Source organism: Pangasianodon hypophthalmus, chromosome 17, assembly GCF_027358585.1.
Source record: "Pangasianodon hypophthalmus isolate fPanHyp1 chromosome 17, fPanHyp1.pri, whole genome shotgun sequence".
Lineage (NCBI taxonomy): Eukaryota > Metazoa > Chordata > Actinopteri > Siluriformes > Pangasiidae > Pangasianodon > Pangasianodon hypophthalmus.
This window is the reverse complement of record NC_069726.1, coordinates 19,719,119-19,746,313: the sequence shown is the minus strand read 5'-3', so window position 1 is coordinate 19,746,313 and position 27,195 is coordinate 19,719,119. Positions and strand designations below refer to the sequence as shown.

Genomic DNA, 27,195 nt, shown 5'->3' with positions numbered 1-27,195 from the left:
ATTTGGCAAATAATTTGCAAACCATATTAAGTATTTTGTTTACATCAAAACATTTCATCCCATTTGAATTTCAATATGACCCATTCTCTGCAGTCATTCACTTTCTGAACCTAATTATTTAACATAAAAATCTTCAACATAACTAAATGTGGTTTGCTTATTAATTAAGCAATTTGTTAAATAAAGAGCCAAAATGTTCTCATTTAAAATGTTTGTTTGTGGTACTTTGTGATGCTGCTTGGCTAAAATCATCAGCCAAGAATGATGGGAATTGACAGCTGAGTAGTTGCAGATGTATCAAACAGGCTTATTGGTTTTAGGTAATGTATAAGCAATTATACAGATAATGTTATTTAAGCAATTCTAAATGAATTCATTATACATACATTCTGAAATCAACCATTATGGGGTTTGAACTAAATTCTTTATATATATATATAATTTTTATTGGTTAATTTTCTTTTCTTTTTTTTTAATTAATCTGCTTTCTTCTTTGTAAACAACAACCAGCTAAGAAATGCCTTTCTTATTTTGTATGTAGATATACAGTATAATGTTTGTGGTCAAACAGACTCTTATAGTTGTGTTTCAGGTGCAGCTGCTTAACTGTCAGCAGCTTCATTTGAGTTGCTTGAAGACCTAACTTGGCCATTCGATACATTGTACACATCTGAAAAAGACCAAAATATTAAAGCTCACACATAACAAAGCCAACATCTAAAAGTAAGAGTTAAATTGCAAAACTGAAAGCAAGTACCCTAAAGTGATATTGGGTGCAATCAAAAATGTGGACGAAAAATAATCCATGTCATTAAAGTATATATAAAGTATATAATATCAAAAGAATAATACTAAGGAGATTATTAAAAATTTACAGCATTTTAACTGAATGAGGGTGAGGACAGAGAACATTTTTATTTATAAATGTCTCAGTTATGAATCAAATGATTTCTGATCTGTTGAAAAAGTGTGATCCAATCAGGAAAGTAGGCAGCATTTTTGGCCATCATTAGTGCGCTACAGAGATAAAGATTGTCCCAACTGGAAGCTGCCAACTGATGTTTGTTATCTTGGACAAATTTGAAAGTAGCATCATGTTTCCTACTGGGTGTAGGTAATCCAATAAGTCTTCACCAGACCAGAGTTCCATAAAAGTTCCAGTAAACATGGCAGACTAAAATCACTCTACAGAAGTCACTCTATAGATAGCTTCTTATAGTTATCTTTCTAACTTATAATTAGCTTTAATTAGGCAGCTAGCTGTTATTCAGCAAACAGTATTGTGGTTGTGTTTTTAATGTGCTAAAAATGATGATCTATGAAGACTTGATGATGCCTGCGATGGTTCCTTTTCGGTTAAAATGCCGCTCAGTAAGGATTGTATAAAATAGATAATAGTATTAAATAGGCCAATATATGGCTATATTTCAGCCTATAGTCTTATTTCTGCAATGTGTATCCTCATGTCAGTTAAAATTTAAATTGATCATTGGAGCAAAAAAAAAAAAATCTCAGTTTATATAGTTGTACATTTAGGCATTAGTTTTCTTGATCACTCACAGAAAATGGGCTTTATGTTATGAATACAAAGAAGCATGTTGAAATTGTTGTCCATGGTAAATAACATTACAGATATGGTAGATAGAGAGAATATTTTAAAAAATCCTGGAGTGTTATTAAGGTGTTTAATTTATAAAATGTGGCTTCAAGAGTTTTTAATTGTCCACATACACTGTAATATTATTTCAGTCAGCACTGTGTCATGGTGTTGGTTTGGAATTGGCAGGAAATGATTAAATGTTGGTACGCATATGCCATTGTATGTCAAACATCATCATGTCCCAGTTTTAGGCAAGAATCATCACTACTCAGTGACAGGTGAGAGTCAGAAGCCTGTCAGTAAAGAGAGAATGAAAAAGTTCATTGTCTAATTTGTTGGAAAGCTAGTGAATGATTCGAGTCCTGTATTGTTACCCATTTGGAAAGTTGTTTAGATAAAGAACTCAGAGCCTAGTGATTATAGCTAGCGATTAACAAGGGTTGTTTGTGACTATAGCACATAAGTCAGGAACATTTTGTGGCTACATCAAGTTTTTCATTAAAATGAAAAATGACATGGCCTTATTGATAAAAAAAAAAAAAGGATAAGTTCTAAGTGCAGGTTAACCATCTTTCAGTTCAGTTACATACTTCTCCGCCGTAACCTCTGAATGAAAGGAAATCCACTTGAGGATGATGGTCCTGCACTTGTGCTCTGTAATTTATATACATCAGTCATTAACTTCTAGTAGATAATATTAGTCTAAATAAGAGTGATTTAAAAAAAAAACGTATGAGCATATGTAGCATAAACTATATTTACCCTGGTGCGGTTAGAGCTTAAGTTACTCAGTGAAAACTTTCCTGCCAATGCTTCTCTGACCTGCAACAACAAAACAAGTGATACCAAAGCATTATTTATATGTGTTTTAAAAAAAAAACTTTGAGATATCAGTTACAAAAAGCATGTAAGTCTAAATCCCGAAAGCTGCTTTTTGAGAGAAGTCTGAAGTACTAGTAAAGAGTTGTGTAAAGATCATAGAGCACATGTACCTTACTATCCAGTAATGTCCCGAACAGCAAAATAAAGAAACCCTTTAAATAGACAATTTAGATATTTATACCATTTACTTTTTTAAACAATAAAAATATGAGTTGTGGTATTATCTAAAATGTATAAACATATAAAACAAGTTGTACATTAATATTAATTTAAATGTATGCAATTAGAATTACAATGAAAATTAGATTAATTTGACTTTAGTACCTGCAGTGAATTAAGGAATGCGAACACCACATGAATCCCAAAGTTCGGAGACACCATGGTCCCAATGCCGAATCCCCACGTTAGACCAAAGAGAGGTGTTAAAATCCCTACACATCTAGCAATGACCAGTAGGGGATGTTTGTCATCTGGCTGAGTGGAAGCATTAACTCCTCTCCTCATCATCTTACACAGAACCACAATAAGCACCAGGAGGTTTATAGCTACAATAGTCAGAGCAGGAATCACAAATGCCAGGAGGGCCTTCGTTTCATTCCAGTTTAGCCAGCAATTATAATCTTTTTGAATGTATCCTTTTCTTCCAGCTGTAGATGCCACAGTAATGACAGCTATGATTAGCGGGGCTCCATAGCCAACAGTGAAGGCTATAGCCATCATTGCTCCTCTGGTCATTCTGGAAAAGACCATGATGGTGCGGTAGAGGAGCAAGAGTGCTGACAGCAACATCCAGAAGAAAAGGGCAAGATAAAAGAAGTGCATGAAGAATGTTGCTGTACTGCAGGGACCCTCTCCTTGGGTAACAGCTGCTCCAATGATGAAGCATATGTCCGCAATCAGAAGGGAGACAGCAATGTTGACTACAGAGACATGGCGCATGTAGGATGTGTCATTTCTTGCCACTGATTTCCATATAATGATTTCAATGATGAGGCACAAAACCAAGCTGGCCATGGAAATGCCAACACCAATGTAAGTTATATAGTCTAAGATTAAAGCTTTATCCAGGGAAAATGGTGACATCAGGATTGAAAAAGAGGTTGTGTGATTGCACTCACATGTAAATCTTTCAGTTTCATTCCCTAATGTCTTTAATTGACATCCAGTTGAGTCCCATCCACCAACACCATTCAGAAGACTAAAGTTCCAAAAGACACACTGAGGGTTTACAAGTGCCTTATTTTTGATATCAAAAGAAAGGGAGATGTTGTTAATTGTTGAGTTTGTCTCAATCAGGACTACATCTCCATTGATCCTTGTGCCAGTTTGACTGCTGTCATTGTAGGTCAGATTTCGAACAGGTAAGATATTGTCGAAAGCTGAAGAAATTATGATGGTGATGAAAGTCGGTGCTATAATCTCAGGAAAACTTACTTGGGTAGTTAAATTTATACCAAATTCTCCAGAAAAGGGTGCAGTAATGTTAGCTTTATTGAGAGAGGAAGAGTTTGTTGTTATGTTGAAGTTTTCATCCGGGAGTCTGTGTCCAAAATTTTCAGTCAAGTTTAGAAGTTCAGAACTGGCATTCGTGGTTGCATTGTTTTCATTTAAAAACACCCATGTGTCCCGTGCACCTACTGATCCAACGACGTCAACTGTTTGTAGGAAATCCTTGAAATTGAATTATTCATTAAATAAAGCACATCTGAGCCATCTAGTTTAGTAGAAATATTTAATCACTAAGTAATCATAAAGCACAATCAAATGTATTCATTCTTTCCAACAAAAGCAATTAGCAAGTAAAAATGTGCTGCATGATATCAAATGCTGGTACAGATTGTGTAAATTGATATTATTATTAGCCAATATTAAAGCTATTCCTACTTGGTTATTAATTTCAAATAGCATATTAACTAGATTCAATTATATTCTGAAGAAAGGTGAATTTACTTACCGTCATAATGGTTTGATTGATGAAAATTGTTTGTGAGAGATTTGAAACAATTGTCAGTATATCTACAATTGTTGTTATGGTTGCTGGAGAGTCAATGATGTTTTGAGCCTCTAATGTAGCATTACTGCTAAGGCTGGCCATATACTGGGGGATGCCTGGGACCTGTAATTTCTACAGAAGTACAAACTATGATGAAGAAGCAAATGGAAATTACACAACTAAGATTACTTTTTCATTATCTTTCAAGGAAGTAAGAAACAAATTGAATTGCCTCAGCTTCATCTTTTAAACCTTGAAAGACGCGCAGAACACACTTGTCTTCTATACGTTCCCAGAGGTGTGATGAATTACACAAAGCCTTTTGAGAGCCAACCTTGTCTCCGTTACAGACAACAGTGCGTACTTCTCCCAGATTTCCAGCTCCAAATACACTATCAGAGCAGGTAAATGCTAAAAAAAAGGTAACATGCAGACATTTCAGAGTTTGTTTGTTTGTTTGTTTGTTTGTTTATACCAATGTCACTGAGTAATTTGGTTGTGTAATATTCACACTGAAAACTCAAATTGTTTTGCAATACAAAAGAATTGTCTATCTTTAACAATTGCTAGAGACATTTTAATGTTTTTCAATAAGGACAGTGATTTCTTCTTGTTGTCTGCTGGGAGTGTTTGTGGCTTCTACAAACAGCATTATCAAAGAAGCTGAATTCGCAAACTCACATTAAGTGTTTCACAAGTTCTGGGTAGAAGAACCAGGAATGCAATTTATATGTAACAGAAATAGCTGAATGCCCAATCAGAAAGAGGCCAGAAACAAGTATTAATACCATGCAAAACAGTTAATTCACTAATTTCCTAAAATGGTCACTTATCTAAGAAACTTAAACAACTGTGGTTATGTGTGCTGTGCATACTGAATGCAATGTGAGAACAAAGATGTATGTTTTCACAATCCAAGTGCACACAGGTGGTTCCACTACTTTCACATTAGCTGAGTGATGTACCACGTCAGAGTCATGAAATGGGCATGTGCGCATACTCTGTCGTGTTGGCCTACTGCTCTGCAGTTTGTGCAAATTGCTATCTAAAACAACGTTTAACTGGCTATCACTTCAGCCAGCAAGTCAGCATGCATTTGGTCAGAGTGCAGTTTCTGTGTGATCAGAATTCAAACATGTTATGTGTAATCACATCCTTTACTCAATGTTTTTAGATAGCCATTCCCGAATGCACACAAAAGGCTGGCCAGCTAGCAGACACTTCCACACAGCACTTAAAGGCCCTCACTGGATACAGGGCTTTAGAATAGACACATTCTCATCTACAAGAGAAGATAGGTGTTACGTTTATAAATATACGTCTATACCAAAGCCCAAAGTGGGAAGCATAGCAAAAGACTCCACTAGTTCCAAAAGGTGAACTACGTTAACATACGGTGTCCTTATGTTTTCAAAATCTCATATGGTAGAAAAGGCCAATATTTCATGTGAACTATTTTCCCAACCTAAAGTTTGGATCAAAATGTACAGTTGAATGATTCACACTCGTCCACCTCTACATCCTGAATGCGTACATTTAACCCTTTTTTTTTAATAAATCCTGTTTAATTTATATGTTTATTTATTAATGCAGCAAACATTTGAAGCAAAGAAAAAAAGCCATCACAAATGTATTTATGCTAGGCTTATTATAGTTTTGGGGGAATTAGTAATTAAAAATAAATGATTACTCACTTTTGTTCTGTACATCTATTCTGATGCTCTTTGCGTAACTATTTCCACTGATGGGTTTTGTTAGTTGACATGTGAACTGTATTACTTGGCCATTCTGACAGCCTTCTTTGTTAATTGCATAGTTACATAATAAGCAGCCTGATGAAGAGACTGTAAAACACAATTAAATGGTTAAACTTATTAAAATAGAGTTAGCTTCCTTACATAGTTTTCATTTTACAGTAATCAAAAACATTTAATTTTCAGGCCAAACAGGACAAATTATCATTCAGCTAATTACTGTATTTCAAATGGTAAAGGCAGGCTAAATAGTTTGTTTGTAATAGTGTGTTCCTTCGATTGTTATTTATTAATTTATGGACTAAATATTCAGTTGGGTTGGTATTCATGACCACCCATATCACATATAAAAATGTGTATGACCTGTTGAAGGTTGGATGCAAGCTTCAGGGTCAACAGTCCATGTCACTTGATAAATCTCCTGAACACAACACTGCAGTGTGATTGCTGTATCCTCACATTTTACAGTATTGTTACTGGTCACTTGGATATTGGGGTAAGGCTGAATTGTAATGAGTTGCCAGTTAACATAGCGCAGAGAGTTTACTGTTGTTTTGCATGCATACTGACCTGAGAAAGCAGAGAAAATAATAATAATAATAATAATAATAATAATAATATAAAAATAGAACAATGTGTTTAAACCATCATGATCTATAAATGGCTTTAAAATGTATATATGCTGGGAAAGTAATACATGCATTTATAACCAATAGAATATGAAAGCACAGATTTGCTGATTCCTTTGTAAATTTCATTCCATAAAGTATGGAATGTTGTTCCAGAAGACATAAGGGACAAAACGACAAAAGGGACAAAAAAAAGGCAAGCAGGGCATGGTTTAACCAGAGTCTGCTGTGTTCCTGAGTTGTGTTTGCAGTCTTTTGCCACAAACCCCTATTGGTGTTATTATATAAATAATAAAATTGTACTTTTCTAGCCTCAGATGTTTATTATTTTATTAACAATTGATAGTATTGGTGTACTTCATCATATTATAGTACATTTTTTAATGGTTGAACAATATTTCAATAATGTAGTTAATTAATTTTCAGAGATAAAGACTGTAAGATGCTAATTTAACAGAACTGTTTCTGACTTACCACTGTCACTGGGAGTAACACTGTTCACAGTGAGTTCAGTGTTATTTATTTTATACTTATCCGATAGGAGTAGTTCATTCCCATTCAGGGTCCATTTTATGCCATTATTTGGTAAAAGGTTGCAGGTCAGATTGAGATTTGTTCCAGGATATATATTGCCACTGCTGTTATACAGTGCAGCTTTCACTGAAATGAAAAGCCAAAAGTACATCACTAAAGTTTTTTTTTTTTTTTGAAGTTGTATATTTACTAAATAAAACTGGTGTGAAAAATGATGGATTGCACTTGCACTACAATCACTTTACTTATTCTTTCACTACTTATCATTCTTATTTTTATTTATGTAGTAATGGTCTTATGTGTACTGTAGTCTATGTCACCCATTCATTGTCCCTGTTCTCTGTCCTTGTAATTTGTTGTGTGTTGTATTGCTACTGCAACAAAACAATTTCCCTCAGGGATCAATAAACTGTCTCTATCTATCTATCTATCTATCTATCTAATCGGTTGATAGAAATCTTCTGAAATGCCTAAAATAGTTATTCAGCCTATAATAATAATAATAATAATAATAATAATAATAATAATAATAATAATAATAATAATAATCCTGTACCACTTCCACTGATTGCATCATTGTTCACATTAAATTCCTCTGAACGGAGAATTTTAACAAGTTGTTCATTTGCTGATACCAAATCAGGGTTAGGAATTGTTGCCTTAATACTGAAGTCTGCAATCACACTGCCAGACCTGTTAAAAACATAGAATATCACTCAAGTGTAATTTCAAATTAATTATTAAAATAATAATAATAATAATAAGTTTTGGTTAATTCATTTTAGATTTTTTTAATCTTAAATATACAAGATGGATGGAGATCTAAACCATAATTATACTAGATTACAATAAATAATATCACCTGAAGCCAGTCACTGTTGCAGAGTTGTTCAGGTAGGTAGGTACATTTCTGTAACTTTTATCAATCTAAAGGTAGAAAAAAATAGTCTAGTATGTCAGATGTAAGGAATAACACACAACAGATCATGCAGTTACATGATAATAAGGCACGTTTGAGGAAGCACGAGAAGGAGCACTTTAATGTTATTGTACTATTGCAGCTGTAACTACTGTGCAAGCTGTGATGTGATGTAAGGAATAACACAGTTATATGAAAATAATGGGGTGACAGTGGGAGTACGTACTACATGCCATAACACTACTACTACTTCTACTACTATTGCTACTACTACTACTAATAATAGTAACAATAATAATAATGCCAACTTGGATGAAATCACAAAGCATATTGTGTAACACTTACTGAAAGCTTAATTTTATTTTCATATGTTTTCCACTTGCTACTACTTTGGCTGGTGAGTGCAAAGTCAAATTCTTCATTTATTTCCAATGAGAAGTTTAATATATGAATGCCTGTAAATAAATAACAGTTAAAAAAAGCAAACAAAAAAAGAAAACAGGTAGAGGATCATCTAATAATTTAGGGATTGTTTAGTTGAAAATAAAATTTAATTACATAGATTGTGGTTGAAATATACAAATTACAGTAATATTACAAATATCACATTAAAATTGCATTAGGTTTGACAAAGGAAAAGAACAAGGATTAAAATCATACCTGTGGTTATAGTGGGTGAGGTTGCAACAGTTGTGTTGGCTGTAGTTCCGTTGGTTGGGGTTGCAGCAGTTGTTGTGTTGGCTGTAGTTCCGTTGGTTGGGGTTGCAGCAGTTGTTGTGTTGGCTGTAGTTCCGTTGGTTGGTGTTGCAGCAGTTGTTGTGTTGGCTGTAGTTCCGTTGGTTGGTGTTGCAGCAGTTGTTGTGTTGGCTGTAGTTCCGTTGGTTGGTGTTGCAGCAGTTGTTGTGTTGGCTGTAGTTCCGTTGGTTGGGGTTGCAGCAGTTGTTGTGTTGACTGTAGTTCCGTTGGTTGGGGCTGGAGCAGTTGTTGTGTTGACTGTAATTCTGCTGGTTGGGGTTGGAGCAGTTGTTGTGTTGGCTGTAGTTCCGTTGGTTGGGGTTGCAGCAGTTGTGTTGATTGTGGATATTGCAGCAGTCATCATATTCTAACAAAAATTAAATTAAAAAAGGCTAGAGGAATTGGGAGAAATTTCAAAATTTCCTAACACCTATTACTTGTTAAGTCAGTCATCAGTTTATATGTGTACATTTTATTCTGTTTTGTTTTGTTTGTTACAAAACCATATGTTATATTTCAATATGCCTTGTTCATTTTATGTGCTTTGTTTAATCAATAAGCCTGAAACTTTACATCATATCTCACTGTTTCCTGTGGGGTTCATCACCAGCAATTTCAAGGAGCTATGAGTGGTTGGATTTATTGTAACCATTAATCAAATTAATTTTAGTACTTGGTTTCAAGTCCTGCATGAGAAACTGCACCCCAGAGACCATTCTTTATTCTCAAAATGACATTTTGTACATGTTTATATTTTACTACAAGTGTAATTATGTTTTTTATAAGGGCAGGATTTCTACTGAACAGTCACTTTTCAAATCTGGTGGAAATTAAGATACTCTTGTCCAAAGCCAAATCATATTATTTGACATTTGAAATCCTTCCATTTGAGAGTGTCTAATTTCTTTCTTAACTGTTATTGGAGAAGTATTTTTTTAACTTTACCTTATGAGTTATTCCTTGCATATAAATGAGCAGAATAACAACAAAAAGCAGGAAATATTCTGTTTTCCCTGTAAAATAAAGGTAAGAAAAAAACAATTTAGACTTGCAAAATATTTTTCATATAGACTTATTAAACCCTGCATGTTGATGTAATGAAATAGAAAAAAAAAAATAGTCACTAACTAGCTAGCTAGCTAGTGTTGAGAGAAAGTGTTAGGCTAACAAAAATGTTAAGTCACTAGCTTCTTACTACTATGACAACAGTAGCCTATTGAATTTAAGGATAATTAGCACTCAGGCGGTTGAAATGTCAATCAAGTTGTGCACATAATTCTTGTTCAGTTGTTATATTTTTCGTAATTCTTTCTCCGTACTACAAGAACTCTCAATTTCATCAGTTATAAGGAGGGGAGACTTCAACACTGTCCTAAATCCAGAATGTGATAGATTTTCAACTGTAAAAAAAAAAAACCTAAGCCATTGGCACTCATCAAATGTTGTAAAACAATACATTAGTGACTTTGTACTTGGTGATACGTGGAGATTAGAACACCCATCAGCTAGAGAATACACCTCAGTCTCATCAATTCCACTACTTCCTTGTAAGTAAATCTAAATCCACCACTCTTCCTCAAGAATAGACCACTTCCTTGTAAATAAATATATCATCTCAGACATATCAGAAAATCAAATTCATCCAAATCATCATTTTGGACCTCTCTACTGAAGGATAATGATTTCAAGTTTTCTTTAATAGAGAGTGGACATCCTTTATGGAAACAAATGTTTAACCAGAAATATCACCTATACTCCTCTGGGAAACAGCAAAAGCAGTACTAAGATGGAAGATTATCTCATTCTCTACTCACAAGAAAAAAAGGAATTAAAAAAAAATTTAAACTCCTACAGGACACTTACACAGCAAAGAAACTAAATTCCAACTAAATTATATTATCAACAAAAGAACTCATTTTCATTTACAATGGCTCCATTATAACCATATAGAACTTAATAACAAATCAGGAAAATACCTAGCAAATCAACTTCAATGTAACAGAGAAAAACCAATTACATCAACAATTACAGATGAAACAGGGAGTATTATCCAACACTTACAGAGCATACTACAGTAACCTATAAACCCCAGATAACAAATGCAACCCTTCAGACATCAATACATTGTTCAATATCTTAACACTTCTCCAACAAAACAAAGAGTATAAGGAATTCCTAGAAACATGATTTGATTTCATACAAAGAATATGACGATGCATTAAAGCAACTGCCAAATAACAAATCACCAGGTGCAGATGGATTTCCTGCAGAATTCTAGAAACATTTTTTGCACAACAATCTCCCCACTCTTTATTAGAATGGCAGAAGAAATAAAAAAAAAAACATGACTTATACCACCACACATAAACACTTTAACACATAAACACTTGCCGTTTCCTAAACAAAAAAAAAAAGACCTAAATTCTATAAATGTTCTAATTACCACCAAATTTCACTAATCAACACAGATATTAAAATCATTAGTAAAATATTAGCTTCCCGAATTGAATAAGTTATTTCTCATTTTATTTACGAAAATCAAGCAGGCTTCATAATAGCAAGACATTCCTCAAATCACTTGCAACATCTCATTAACTTAATTAATGTCTCCCAATGACAAAAGACAGCATGCACATGCACTGGAAATCGAGGCAGCAGCTCAAGCTGGAGGCAAGACAGCCAGAGCGATCCACTCCCATACCTCACACCTCAACAACATCTCAGACCGGAGACCCTGCCAACTTTGACTTAAGCAAGTGAAGAAAATCTAAAGTCGATGCATATTTTACTGCATTTGAGCGCATAGCATTGTCATTGCATTGGCCTAAGGAAGTTTTGTCTCTTTTATTACAGTGTAAATTAATGGGAAAAGCTTTAAAAAAGTATTTTCAGCTTTACCAATTGAGGAAAGTTTGCATTATGAAAGCAGTGAAGCTGTTCTCTGTGCATATGAATTAGTACCTAAAGCATATCCCCAGAATTTTAGAGTCTACACAAAAACAACCAACTAAACTCATGCAGAATTTGTTACTTTTTGACAATTATATGTGCCACAACTAGATACCCAGAAGCAATTCTACTCTACAGGCTACATGCTAAGGCTATCATCCAAGCACTAGATAGTTTTCTTTTCCTACCTTTGGGCTGTACAGACAGAGCAGGGTTCAAATTTTATGTCCACGATTTTTGCCCAAGTACTACACCAGCTCTGCACTAAGCACAGTGTATCCTGTGAATATCACTCAGAATTGCAAGAAGCCATTGAACAGTTTTAAACACTAAAGTCTATGTTGAGAAAGTATTGCACTGAATCTGGCAGGGACTGAGATGAGGGCATTACTCTAGTTTTATTTAGGTAGTACAAAAATCCACTGGTTTTAATCCAGCTGAGTTGTTTTTGGTCATTCAGTATAGGGATGCTTAAGATTTTAAAAGAAAAAAAAAGGATGTCCATTGAATTACCCTCAGAGATGCTCCTGCTGGCTTATGTCAGTCAGTTCAGAGGAGGAGAAAGTACAAGCCGTTTGTATGTTCCCACTGCCAAATACAAAACGTGACCTGCACAGATTTCTTGGGATGGCTGGATATTACTGAGGTTTCTGTTGGAACTTTGCAACTGTAATTGCTTATCTCACTGATTTACTTAGTCCTCATGAAGTGAACCATGAACCATGAAGTGGTTTCTTGATTGTCAGACCTCATTTGATAATGCTAAAGCTATGTTGTTTCGCTCTCCTGTTCTTGCAGCTCCTAGCTTCAAGTGGCTTTTTAAACTAGCAGTGGATGCCAGTGTCACAGGAATGGGAGTTTTACTTCAAGAAGATGCTTAAGGTATAGATCACCCCATTTGTTATTAAGTGGTTGTATATACTGATCATGATCCTCTAGTACTTCTTCACCATATGTACAACTCCAATCGACGGTTGGTGCGATGGGCATTACTTACACAGAAATATCCTTTAGAGATTTGTCACAAACAAGTGTGATGGTGGATGCATTGTCAAGAGTGTAGTCTCTACTCTAGCAAGTTTTCTCATTTTATGTGTGTTACCTCCATGGACATATTTTTGGGATTGTTTCTGTTGCATTTTCTCTCTGTATGGGTGCATGCATGCATGGGCATGTGCATGTTTCTCTCTTTCTCTCTGTCCCTCCCTCTCTCTCTGTATGTATGCAGGATTTCCTGGAAGAGAACCAGATCTGGCATGGGGATTGACAGATTGTGAGTGACTTGAGCTCAGCCAACACCCTGTTTGTGCTCTCACGTCATACTAGCTTGTCACACTATATGCTTGCTAACCAACTCTGTCTACTCTAGCAGTAATACAGCCTGAAGAACAGTGAATTTTGGTTTACATGTTTTGGATATTAAACATATGGACAAATCACACCTCAACTTCTTTGTACAGATGACATCAGACATTTCCCTTTTTTCCTGCATCTGCTTAAAACTCAATTGTTGTAGGAGTCGGATTTCTGTAGGGGTGAGTGCTTGTTTTTGGGAACCCCAGCTTTTTCTCCTGTTTTTTTTCTGGATAGATAGGAAGAAAGAGAAGAAACTGTGTTTTTGTTTCATTTTGGTTCAAGTGAGGAAAGGTAGAAAGGTAATAAAACTGGAGCTAGAAACCTTTTTGTTTATTATTCAGGCTGAGACTCTCCCTGACGCTTATTCCGCAGCAGCATACATTTTACCACGTTTCAATACATAGATATGGACCCAAATATGCAAAATCATCTTTATCATGATTAGAATGACTAATATACGTATAACTTCTTCAGTAATTCACAGAGCACCTATTATACAACACAAAATGCATATCATGGGATTCACAAATTCAGGCAAATGCACAACTGGGATGCTTGACACTACCAACAATTACATTTATGCACTATGGCCATGCCCACTAGTTCTACACTTCTGGAAAGAAATCACTTCAAAACGAACACAAATTTTTGATAGCAGCATTCCATTATCCCCCACTATACACTTCCTGTGTGACATGACAGAATTAACAACTTCATCCCTCAAGATAAAAAAAAAATCTATCTTAACAGCTCTATCTATTGCCAAGAAAACCATTTTGCTACACTGGAAATCCAGGAATAAACTCACCACAACGCAATGGCTTAATCTGCTCACAGACCATTTATTAATTAAACAAAACTCCACCTCACATAATAATCAAACTACTCATTTCAACAAACACGATAGTCAACTTCTCTATGTCCTAAACATACAGGCGAGTTAATGCAATTATACTACGGATAATAAGTATAATATTATAATAATATATAATCCATTATATGTATATGTGTTTTATATATTATTATTATATTATACTTATTATGCAATTATAATATGAATAATGTGTATATGTATTATATATGCCTTTGAGCAAATAATAGTAAGAGAATTCCTAAATCGGCACATAACTTGCCTCTTGGAGCAATGCGTTCATTGTGCAGGAGTGTTAGTGTCTGCGCTGAATAACCCCAACATGAACAATTCATATCGATTTTCCTAAAATGTAGTCATTTCCGCACCTGACAATTGTATACACCCCATGGAATCATCACCGGAATACTAAGCCACTTCTGGATCTTATGAACTCTTACCTGACTTACGTGAGTAATTCCTGGTTTACCCACTGTTTATATAATCCTGGTATTCATATACTCATTACCTGTTTTTTGATACTTCTATATTGTTTACTGTTTGATGCCCTTTGCCAATCTTTTTTGTTTAATAATTAATAATCCACTTGGTTATGACCTTTGTCTTTCTTGCTTTTTAGACTATGATTGTGGCCTATGTTTATTCCAAAATCAACGTTGCACTTAGATCTCTCAGACTGTGCAGGTGGCTACGACTACAGTTAAAGCTGGTAATCCTAATATCTATAGCAGTGCAAAATACCAAGAGTGAAATAAAAGTGAAAAAGAACACTGAGAACATTCCGTTGCAAGTTAATCCGTCTGGGCTTTTGATCATGAAATGCTGGAACAGTGTCAAGAAGGAACTGTAACTGCATAGCAATGCCAACCTCTTGTGAAGGAAAGATAGTAGATATATTTGACAAGACAGCTGCACCGAGAGGCAAATACTAGCCAAGAGGAAGTTTGAATTTCCATGTACAATCATCGGCCCATACACCTTGGTCTATGTACCCTCATCAGTATCACACAGTCACAGACACAAACTGATAACTGTACTCGTAATAAGGGCTTCATGTGTAAATTAACTGCATGGTCTTTAGTGTTAGAGGTACATATGGTGTTCTGTAATAACTAGGAGAGACACGGACTTTATCAAGGATTAATCACTGACCAGATATAAATTAGGTACCATAACTGAAGCATCATTCTTACACAAATTAATTATTTTCTAGACTGTAAACTAGATTGTAGATTATCTGTAGTCAAGAAGGGGTTTGTTCACTTATACACATGCCATATTAGAGTGTCTGACAAGAGCAAGTCTCACAGATACACATTGGTGCATTTATACAGTCACTGAGTGAAATAAACACAGAAATTTTTCTAGTTACAAAAATGATCCAAACAGGCTTCTTCTTCTTCTTCTGGCTAGGGTGTCTATGGCAGCTCACAGAACTGTCCAGTAAAAAGTTGTGAAATTTGGCACACTGATTGGGGAGGGTCTACAGAACATTCTAACCAAATTTGGGCCAAGTGTTACCAACGATCTAGCACCACCATTAAGTCAAATTCTGGCCTAATTTGGAAGTACGTTTATGGTCATAACTTGAGTTGAGACGAGTTTAGCGCACCCTATAACATCAATTTCCGCCTAAATAGATTTTCTGCCATCTTGGATTTTGTCAAAAACTAATTTTTTTTTCCCTACTCCTCCTACAGATTTTGTCCAATCATCACCAAATTTGGCATACTTCATCTTCAGATTAAGCCTCACAAAAATTCTAAAAAGAATTTTGATTATTCCAAATGGTTTGCACGTAATATGCCAAAAAATCTGATGGCGAAACTGCCAAACAGGAAGTGAGGATGTATCTCAGCAACAACCTTGCACACTGACAAATCTTGGTAGGCATCTTCAGGACCATGGTCTGAGGCTATGCAGCAAATTTTGTGACAGCACCACTTACTGGTCAAAAGTTACAATAACATGACCAAAATGCTTCCATCTAACTGTCATTTTTGCTACTCCTCCTCTTTTGTCAAATCTTCACCAAATTTGGATCACATCACATTGAGACCTGTCTAAACTTGCAGAAAAAAGGCCCAGACTGATGAGAAAAAACATCAATACCTTAGATGTTTTTAAATTGCAAGAAGAAAAACAATTTTAGGTCAGACCAGTAGCAATCATGGCCTCAGGTCAAAGTAGCAACAGACAACACCACAGGTCACAGCAGTAGTGGCAGCTGCTGCAGCAATACCTGCTGCTCATTTGTTCATCTAGCCTTTTCTGCTAAACAGAGTAGAATTCGAGTTGCTGTAGCTTTCCTGCCAGCTTGAACCAGTCTGGCCTTTCTCCTTTGACCTCTCTCATCAACAAGGCATTTCTGCCCACAGTACTGCTGCTCACTAAATGTGTTTTTCCTCACCAGTCTGTGTCAATTTTTAAGACCTAACAGTTCAGCAATTTCTAAAATACTCAAACCAGCCTTTCTGGCACAAACACCTATATCATGGTCAAAGTCACACTGAGATCACATTTTTTCTCCATTCTGATTAATGTATACATTACATTACCTTACATACATTACATCTGATTCTGTTTAATGTATACATTAAATGAAGCTCTTGACCTGTATCTGCATGATTTTATGCATCGAGCTGCTGCCACATGATTGGATAATTGCAGTGGATGACAAATCAAACAAACAAACAAATCAAAGTGGATTGGATAATCAATAAGCAGGTGTACAGTTGTTCCTAATAAAGTGGCCAGAATGTGTATTTCCATGCAATATTCTTCTTTCTACTTACAGTGCAGTAGTTGTATATAGTGTCCACTTTTGTGTAACAAATGTGTTTATAAAGCATGATTCTAATTCGGCTTTTTAGCTTGTTAATGAAGAATGACGAGCACAATTTATCAGTATTTGAGCTTATGGCCCTGAGTTTATTCCTGTATTTTGCTTCCTAATTTGATAACACAGACTTTTTTAAAACCTTTATTTACAAACCCCAATATATAAATATATATATATATATATATATATATATATATATATATATATATATATATATATTAATTTATTTGTTTGTCTGGATTAGAACCCTTTCACATATTCGTGACATCTTTAGCTGTAGATGAGGAAGAAGGAAGGAGTCAAGTAGCAGAGATTATCATCTTTAATCCTGCTTTGCAAGATACCTGCAATAGAGAGACAAATACTAACCGAACATCGAACATAAGTCGAAGTCGAACATCAGCATAATCTGAATTTCAGCAGGAAGCAGGAAGTACTTAATCAGTCATGTGGAAAAAAGTACTGCTGTGGTACTGATATTCCTTGTTCCTGGTTCTAGTATGGTTTCACCTAAACCAGGTGACTTCAACCGCAATAGTGCTCTCCACCACCATAAAAATGCAGACTGGTAAAAAAAATTAAAAGACAAAATAAAGTGTCTTAGTAAGGTATTGATCCACCGCAAGACACCAGAATAGCTTCAATATGCCCTGGTGCCCTGAAGTATAAAAGTATGCAGGATTTACACAGTTTTTCCAAAAGATATTCCCTCACTGTTTTCTTGATGATGGCGGTGATGAGTCACAGCTTCTAAATTTCTAAATTATGGTGGTTGTGAGGTTTTCTATACACGAAAAAACAAATCAGCGTCATTGCCTCTTTCATCATGTAGTACTTACTACTACTTCTATTCTGTGTTGCTAAATGAAGAGCTTAACCCCTTTTTATATTTAGGCATCCTATTTATAGTATATTTATATAGGAAAATGATCACAAGGCTTAAAAGGCTTAAAAAAGAGCTTTAACTGATAAAAAATAGTTTTAAAAAAATTAAGAATAGACTAAAGCTATGTTTATTGTGATATATGTGAGCGGATTAATTATAAACTTGGTATTCAGCATGAGGGACAGAGTTGATTTGATTTTCACTAGAAAGAAAATATTAGATGAAGAAAAGAAATGCAGAATGTAATGCTTTTGCTACCAGCAAGTTACATATTATGGCCCAAAAGATGTTTGCAATGTTTCTGTCTACTTGAACAAACAAATTTAAAAATAAATGATTCCTTGCAGAAAACTATTATTGTAAATGATTAGTATTATTGCATTTCTACAAAATAATAACTTACCTTTATTAGCCATGATGCTCTTGATGAACTTCAGCTGGTATCACTTCAGTTTTTCTACATATAAATACAAGTTATTGGGTACATTCAGAAGACATCAAGAAGTGGTAAAATAACTTTTTTTCACCCTCGGGAATTATCTGTCAAAGAGTTCCACTATTAAAGAGTAATGGTAACTCTGTTCAGGTTGTCTTTTGGTTGATTCCTATTACATTGTTTTTTAGTTAAATTTTTCCACTTGGTTCAGATGTATTTTATTTGTTTATGTAGAGCATCTGCTGTAGAAGTTCCTGTATAAGCTGTTACTATAGACACAATAATAACGTACTAGAACATTACTGTATTAACGTACAGTACATTAATATAAACCTTTGAGTTGTCTTGCAGCTGCAACTACTGTCAGAGCTGCTGTTAAAAAAATGACTCAACACCTTTTGATATTATAATAAACATTATTTTTGCACAAAATTTCAATCAGAAATGAATATTATAACCATGGATGCTTTGGCCTGTCATTAATGTGATCTTTTTAGTGATGGCTATTTGATTAGCAATGCAAGAAATTACAGAAAGTGAATGCGTTTCATTTATGTAGAAATTTGGCATCATTATAGGAAATGTGACTTATATGAGGTCTGTTAGTTGATATTTCTCATTATTAAAGTATACAACTGTTACTTGTTTTTATACATAATTAAGTTCCTAACATTTCTGCAGAATTGTATAATTCAAATTGAAATGTATTTCATAAGAAACTACAAGGTGTGTAGGACTGTGATTATATTATTAAAATTCATACCAAAATTCCTACCATTTCTGAAAGTTGGTTTTATTTAAATAAATGTTAAATTTTCTCAGCATACATTTGAACAAACTACATCAGTAGTCGTATGTAATAGAAGAATATAGAGGAGTTCATGTGTAGCTTAATGATGACATTTGTCCTGCATCCGCAAATTAAAATTACAATAAAAATGGAATATCAAGTAATATCACAATATATCAACTGATAAATAAAATAACATTCAGTGTCAAAAATAAACAACAAAATGTAAGAAATATTTTTTATTATAGCTAAAAGTTAATATAGTTATTATTATAGTTAGTTATACTTACAAGATTTAACTGACACTGTTTTTTTAGGCTTTGATTACACACATCATTCTCTCTTCTTTGTCCACAAGTTCATTAATAAGTTCCATAAGTTCATTAATAACTACTGTTACAGATTACACAACATGACATTTCAAAGCTACTGCCTTTTCTTAATTCCGAATTCAGGTCAATGTACTTTGGTAATAAATAAAAGTAATAAACATAATTTCTAATATTGACAGAGTTGAGGAAAACCAATTGCAATAAGTGCAATAAATTCCTGCCCTCTCTAGATAATGTTGATTAATCATTAAAGACAAATGCTAATACATGCTTATTTTTACTAAAAAGTAGAATAAAGAGAATGTAATGTTAACTATATCATGAAAATTTCATTTTGGGTCTTACCTTGGCTCTAGCCAGCCCACATTTATCTCAGTAAACATGAGCACGTTTGCCAGAAACCTCTTAGCTTTTGAGGTTTTTATAGCTGAAAGCCAACCATACAGATGCCTTATCATTAGAGAGTCATGTTTTTTTACTTGCCAGACCAGTTTGGATTTCAGTCTTTTCTGTATTCTCTTGTTTCCTGATTCCAAGTCATATGGATGAATAAGGCAAGCAGGTTGATAATATCTGGCCAAAAGTATGTGGGCATCTGACTATCACACCTATATGTGGTTCTTCCCAAAACTGTTGCCACAAAGTTGGAGGCACACAATTGTCTAGAATGTCTTTGCAAGCTGTAACATTATGATTTCTTTTCACTGGAACTAAGGGGTCCAAATCCGATCCAGCACAACAGTGCCCCTGTGCACAAAGGTCCATAAGAACATGGTTTACTAAGGTTGGAATGGAAGAATTTGACCTTCACAGAGCCCTGATTTCAAGCCCACTGCACACTTTTGGGATGAATTGGCACCAGAGCACCAGACTTTCTTGGCTGAGATAAGTGCCTCAACTCACTAATGCTCCAAAATCTAGTAGAAAGCCTCCCCAAAAGAGTGGAGGATATTATAGCACAAAAGGGGGGCCAACACATCATAATGCCCATGGATTAGGAATAGAATGTTCAGAATGCACATATTAGTGTGATGTCAAGTGTCCACATACTTTTGTCCATATAGTATATTTTTTTGACCCTTAAAATCAATACAATGTCCAGTATCTTTAGGAAATGTCATACTTTCAGGGTTACGTCTAAATGGTCATAAAAAGATCATTATATGAGATTACATTAGATAACTGATATCTAAATGAGGGGCGTATATGGATATACTACATGTTAAGTGAAGTACACCAAGTTTTGAAAAAAAAAAAAAACATCTTGTTTCAGATGAATGTCTTTCATCAGCTGTGCAAGCGAAGTGTTTCTGAGGCTGCAGTTAGCAGTGTAAGTACTAAATACTTAATAATTGTGATGGCTGTATGTTTCTATTATAACTTAATTATTAATCAAGAAGAATAATAGTGACTTATGAAATTATCTGAAGGTTAGGAGTTCTTCAATAGTAGCTTGTCTTCAGTTTTGATCTGAGAGACAGTTGTCATGTATTTCAGGCTCACTGCGCATAGCAGCCTGCAGTGCTACGGCACGCTCTTCTATGTTGTTATGTGTTTGTTTACGTTGCCACGTGTTTTGTTTTGATTCATGTCCTTTCCCCTTCTATGTATTGCCATTGGTTGTATCCTTCATGTGTCATGTGTTACTCGCACCTGTTTTCAGTCTACCTCTTGATTTGTTTGTGTATTTAAACCCTCTTGCTTCTTTGTTCTCAGTTCGTCTCGTGTACCTGACATTACCAAGCCTGTTTTGTCTGTTATCATTGGTCTGGGTTGACCTTGACTTGTTTGCTGATTTTTGTGCTAAAATAACTGCAATTGCATCCATCTCAGTCTTTCTCTTCATGACAAATGCAAACACAAAATTGATTCAATAAAATATTATATTAGAAACTAACTTCACCACGCTCCCTCTGACCCTCTAGCACTGCTCAACTGGTCCCACTATCTCTCAGGGTACAAGGAAGGCATGCATCGAGACTCTGTTCTGGTACCTAGGTGGAATGAACTTCCACTAGATGAGTCATTGGCAGTCTTCAAATGATGTCTAAAGACTTACCTCTTCCTTGTACTTCCTTGTACTTAAATTAGCACTTAATTAGCACATAGATACTTCAAAGCACTTTTGTAAGTCACTCTGGTTAAGGGCGTCTGCCAAATTCCATAAATGTGAATGTAAATGTACAGAAAGAAAACAGTCCTGTTGTTTCTGCTTATTCTTTTCCCATAGATATAATATCCTAGTTTCAGGATGGCATTTTACTCAGTTAAGTTTTACTCAGATAACAAGTATTTGTATGGGCACTAACACAGGACCTTCCTATGCAAACCTCTTTGTTGGATTTATCAAGCAAAAATTCTTTTAACACTTCACTGGTCATTTACCTGCACTGTTCCTCAGGTACATTGACAACATTATTAGAATTGCTAACTATACAATTGGAGAACTTCAGATGTTCGTTTTTTCTTTCTCCACACTTCACCCTGCTCTGGAATATACACGGAGTGTCGCACTCCCTAGCTCAAACATAACATTTTTAGACTTATCAAGTGAAATGAGATGACTCTTCTTTGAAAAGCACCATCTGCTACAAACCACTCTGGTGTGTTCTAGGCACCCTGGCACTCCAGGAAGTCTCACTTTCTGCACTGACGTGACAATGTAGGTGTTCTTGAGGAAGAAGTCCGTCATATGCTGGGACAGGACACTGATGGAGATTTTTCCCTCCACACTGAGTCGTGAGATGGATCTGAACTGCTTCAGGTGTGTCTAGATCTGCTTCTTGGGCATCCATCCATCCATTCCCCTATGCCAGATGACCCAAAAGATTTTCTAGAGTATTCTGAGGAGCCACAGACAGCACTTGTATACCTTATAGGGTACACTGGGGCATGGAGTGGAACTGGCCCTGGCTGTGCTAACTATTTCCTGAACTCCCTTCCAGGTGGGCTCCCTCACATTGAACTCCACTGTGCGATGAGGTGGATTTCTAAGGGCTCTGTGGAGGCTCAGCTCTTGTTCTCTAGAAAGGTGTTGTGAAGGAAGTGGTCGACTTCTAATTTCGAGCACACTAGATGGCTCCTGCACTTCTGTCCTAAGAATTGTTTATAATTATACAAATATAATTGCATTGAATAGAACTGAAATTTGACTCTCACTACTCTGAAGCTAGGACACTCTCTGGTGGACAAGTCAGGTGTAACAGGTGGACCAAGTGTGGATAACCAAGGGGAACCTAGGATAAAGGGATTGTGGGATAGTTTGATCATCATAAATGAGAGAGTCTCAACATGTAAAATTCCAGTGTACATCTGGAGGGAAACAGTGTGGTGGAAAATGTTTCCCCCTCCTAGTGGTTCTCCAGTCTCAGTGTGCATGTTGCTCTGAAGTGTCCCTTTTGACCACAATACAGGCATAAACCAAAAGTTCTACAATGTTTTTTTCTCCTCTGAAGTGAGAATGACTTGGGAGACTGACGTGGATGACTGACTTTCCGTGACCTGAGAAGGTTGTCACTGGGAATGGCAAGCCGGATAAACTGGTTGAATGAGAGAAAGTCATCTCTACATGCAAGATCTGACTGAAGTGACTCACTGAGGCCTTGCCTGAACACTTTCTTTAGTGCTGGCTTATTGCATCCACTATCTGTGACAGTGCAAATAGACTCAGAAAGATTTTAAAAAATCATGGAAATCAAGCTTGAAATGAATGTCAGTTTAGGTCAAAAGTAGTGTTGGGCCATTTCAGCGTTCTTCCAGTTAGCAGAGTTAAGACTTGGTGAACTTTGTCCACTTCACTGGAGAAACGCATGGGTGTGCTTGAAAACAGGACCGAACACTGCATGAGTAATCCTTTACATTTTACAGGAAAACCATTATACAGTATTTATCAAGTAAAGTGAGAGAGTTGTGGTGTCGTGAAAATAACTGCATTACTCATGTGAGTTGACCTTGAGAAGATCCTTCACCTCCACTGGATTCATGGTGGTAGGTGAAGCCTTCTGTAATGTAGGGCTCATGGAAGCAGTTTATGGATCCTTAAGCAGGAGGTTTATTGAAAAGAGCAGCAGAACAATAATATTCAGGGTATGCACTGAGAATCCACAGAGATAGCAGACCAATCCAAATCACAATCCAATATCTATAACAAACAAATCCAAAGGGCAAAGCAAGGTCAAAAACAAGACAAGGCAATGTCATACACAAAGGCTATCAGAAAATAACATGGCTCAGACATTCACAAGATTGTACTCAAGCTGTAACACTTCATGAAGTGACTAATAGTCCATGTGTTTTTATGATAGATAGATGTAGTTCTTGTTACTAGCAAGATGAAGCTGTAGCAAGAAGCTGTAGTGCATGTCAGTATGAGAAAAAAATTAAAATAGCAGTTACCCTGTGTGATGTGCTTGATGTCCATGATAACCTGCATACAGTGTAGATCTCTTTTTTCCTATGTTTTTATATCATTATTAATTTCACATCACTTAATTCATATCTAATCCACCATTGCTTTTATTTGTCTCTAGATTTTGACCTTTTAAGGCACTGTTCTGCTTTTTTTAATAGTGTAGACGTTAGTGAAAGTAACTTTGATTACAGACAGAAATTCCTTTTCTTTAAACATTTTGTCCTCATTTTGCTTTTCTAGCACTCTCTGGACTTTTCTTTTTATGGAGTTTTGCGGGTATCACTAAATGCAAATGAGCTGTGTTTTGAGCTCACTCTGCAGTTTGCAGGTGATTGGCAGTCATCAACATATGTGTGTGAGCATGAAGAAAATCACTGTTTCCAAAACTTGGAGATCTGCTGAAAATGTTTAGTTCGGTTTGGTTTGCACAAACATTTACACACAATTTTACTAAAACAGTGGCAGCTTGAACCCCAGATCTTCTGAGCAGGAGCCCAGAGGCTTAACCACTGAGACACCACTGACCAAAGATGTACACACAGGGCTGCAGTCAAGTGTTATGCCCCAGGGAAAAATTCCTTTATTTGTTTATTATACACCTGCAGTAATGGATTTTACTAATGACTGTATGTATGAGGTGGGTATTGTGGCAGTGTTTTGCTGTTTCTCACTCTCTCTCTCGCCAATGTGTAGCTTAATGGACACCAGCTGACTCTAGTTACCATCAGCTGCTGGCCTGCTGACTTTAGCAAGTGTGCTATTGTTGCCCTTAGTGTTTATGTTCCTGTTGGTGCCTCTGTTAGTGTATAATTTGTTGTTCACTGAAGTAGATTAAGTAAGACTGTCTTTTCCCTGTTTTACTTGCTAGGCATATATTGATACTGCTAAGTGAGAGATTTAAGTTATAATTGTTTTTGGAAACAAGTTTTTGGATGCTTTTTTTGTTCTTGTTCATGTTTTCTCCTGTTTTTGGTTAGAAAGGGAGTGAGGTAAGAATTTTGTTGTTTATTTGAATTTTATTTTTGGTAAGCTTAGTAAGTGCTCCTCCTAAAAGTCAGAAGAACGTTGTTTGTTATTTTGGACTGGTCCCCTCCTGAAGGCCCTTTGAAACTTCCCTTTTGTGTGTTGAACTTACAAAATTTTTTACTTTTGTATTTCTAGAAATACTGTGTGTTTGTTGAGTACTTGGACAGGAAAGGAAAGTTCTTGGTCTTGCCCATTATATATATTTTTCTCTTTTTTTAAAAGTATTTTTCTTTCTTTCCTTATTACTCCTTTCCCAACCCTAGACTGTGTAGAGATGTAACACACGACCATCTTTGTTAAGTCCAAGGCCAGGACAAGCTGAATTCCAGACCTTGGGGGTTGAGGCCAAATCCAGGACAAATCCAAGTCCAAATGTAAGTATGTCTGTGACAAGTTCTAGTCAATACAAAAAAAAAAAAAAAAAAATCTCATGATCGTACTCAAGTCCTACAGCCCTAAGTGTTCCATATTCTGATTTGGTAATTACACTGTTAAATTTTTGTTAGAGATTATTATCTTTAACCTTGTTTTGCACACACACACACACACACTGATCAGCCGTAACATTAAAACAGGTGAAGTGAATAACATTTATATCGTTAGAACACATCATTTCACATACAGCAGTGCCAGTCAGCCAATCAATTTTATATTAACAGGAGAGCTGACAGGACCTGTTTTTGCTCCCTGAATTTTGAATTTAAATCTTGGGCATCAGTCTGTCCTCTTGTTTTCAGTCTCTCCTCATAAGAATGACCATCCAAAGACTTTTCTACAGTCAGGTCAACATTAGCAGTTGCTGCCATTTCTTGCCAAAAAGCAACTAATGTTAGTTAAAGAAGGTAGTGACTGCTACACTATATGGACAAAGGTTTGTGGACACCTGACCATCATACCATATGTTGAAGCAATTGTCTAGAAAGTCTTTGTATGCTTCACTGGAAGAAGTTCCAGCATGACAAGCTTACATATTATGACTACATATACATTGTCATGTACACATTACAGCACAGTGAAATTCTTTTCTTTGCTAATCCCAACTTGTTAGGAAGTTGAGGTCAGAGCCTTATAGTATTTTACTCCTTTTTGATATCTTCTGAATGTGACCAATAACTCTTGTATTTTATACATAGAGACACTGAAGTGATACCAGCTGAAGTTCCAAATCAGTGCAACAATCCTTATTATTCAGAATAATACATTTTTTTCTACAAAAGGGTTAGGGTTGTTCCAAAAACATGGCAATGAGTTGAGTGTACTTCAGTGGCCTCTCCAATCATGAGATCTGAATCCAGCAGAGCACTTCTGAGATGTGGTAGAATGGGAGATTTGCAGCATGAATGTGCAGTGGAAATCCACAGCACGGCAATATCACATGAACAGCTGCTGGCCTTTGTTTATGCAATCCACTGAGTCTTATTAATTGTCTTAGACACAATAAAAGGTGGAGTGTTTTGCATTACAGTTCCAGGCACAAAGCACACGGCACATGTTGTATCTAGTCATGACCAAGATACAGCGGAAATGTTGATTATTTCTTTAATGTAACACAGTGGAAATCTGCTGTAATCTGTTAAACTTACACTTGATCGTATGTTTGGTTAAATAATGTTGTTGCCCAGTCAAGCTTTTAAACTCTACCTCTCAGAAGGGGTTAATACTGCTACACTGTTAATCATCAGGAGGGGTAAACCTCACAGCCTAAAAACAGTTCCTTGACAGTATTCATTTACTTTTTGTAGTCTCTTTGCACTTCATTACAAAAAATTATTCTGTCTATATTACTAGTGGTATTTCTGTTTTTTCCTTTGCAGTTAGTCACTACTGTTGGTATAAACTGTATAAATCTCGCACACTCCGAGCAGCTGTGATATGTCTCCAGCGGTGCCTGTCGCCATGTATTCATGCTCTGGTTTGAACGTTGCACCACCCCTTAGCTATGTGGAAGAGATCACCTCACCTCACCACCTTGTGGAGGACGTCACGCCTCGGTCCAGGACCCTCTCTTGACTGTGTTTTGCGCTTCAGGAACCGCGTGTTAAGTGGGGGTCTATTATGATAGCGCCAAAGCGGCACTGAACTACATTACCCATCAGGCCCAGCACAACACATGAATGTCACATGTCCCACTGATCACTCGCACCTGAGCACAGGCTCATCAAAACTGGACAGTTAAAGATTAGAAAAAAATTATCTTTTTTTTCAGTCTTCAACTGTCCAGTTCCGGTGAGTCTTTGCCCATGATGGCCT

At 35.9% G+C, this 27,195-nt stretch overlaps 1 protein-coding gene and 1 long non-coding RNA gene across 2 annotated transcripts; one reads left to right on the top strand and one right to left on the bottom strand.

The window, feature by feature from the left end:
• Positions 1-432: 432 nt before the first annotated feature.
• On the bottom strand, positions 433-20,304 carry LOC113544003 (adhesion G protein-coupled receptor F5). Its single transcript, XM_034312298.2, has 17 exons — positions 19,854-20,304; positions 18,354-18,407; positions 9,992-10,059; positions 8,972-9,413; positions 8,657-8,766; positions 8,255-8,319; positions 7,949-8,085; positions 7,333-7,518; positions 6,593-6,799; positions 6,170-6,319; positions 4,708-4,886; positions 4,437-4,607; positions 2,807-4,153; positions 2,593-2,634; positions 2,363-2,422; positions 2,191-2,254; positions 433-670 (listed from the first exon to the last, which is right to left on the bottom strand). Exons 2-17 carry the CDS (start codon positions 18,364-18,366, stop codon positions 603-605), a joined length of 3,309 nt encoding a protein of 1,102 aa, XP_034168189.2. The 5' UTR covers positions 18,367-18,407; positions 19,854-20,304; the 3' UTR covers positions 433-602.
• LOC113544090 (uncharacterized) lies at positions 13,248-17,207 on the top strand. Its single transcript, XR_008304631.1, has 3 exons — positions 13,248-14,671; positions 14,842-14,931; positions 15,923-17,207. It is a non-coding gene; the product is annotated as an uncharacterized LOC113544090 (long non-coding RNA).
• Positions 20,305-27,195: the final 6,891 nt, after the last annotated feature.

Coding starts and splice junctions, on each gene's coding strand:
- LOC113544003 (XM_034312298.2), bottom strand. Junction 4,154..4,436: donor TCAATCAAACCATTATGACG/GTAAGTAAATTC, acceptor TTCAATTTCAAG/GATTTCCTACAAACAGTTGA. Junction 671..2,190: donor TCAGAGGTTACGGCGGAGAA/GTATGTAACTGA, acceptor GGTCTTTTTCAG/ATGTGTACAATGTATCGAAT.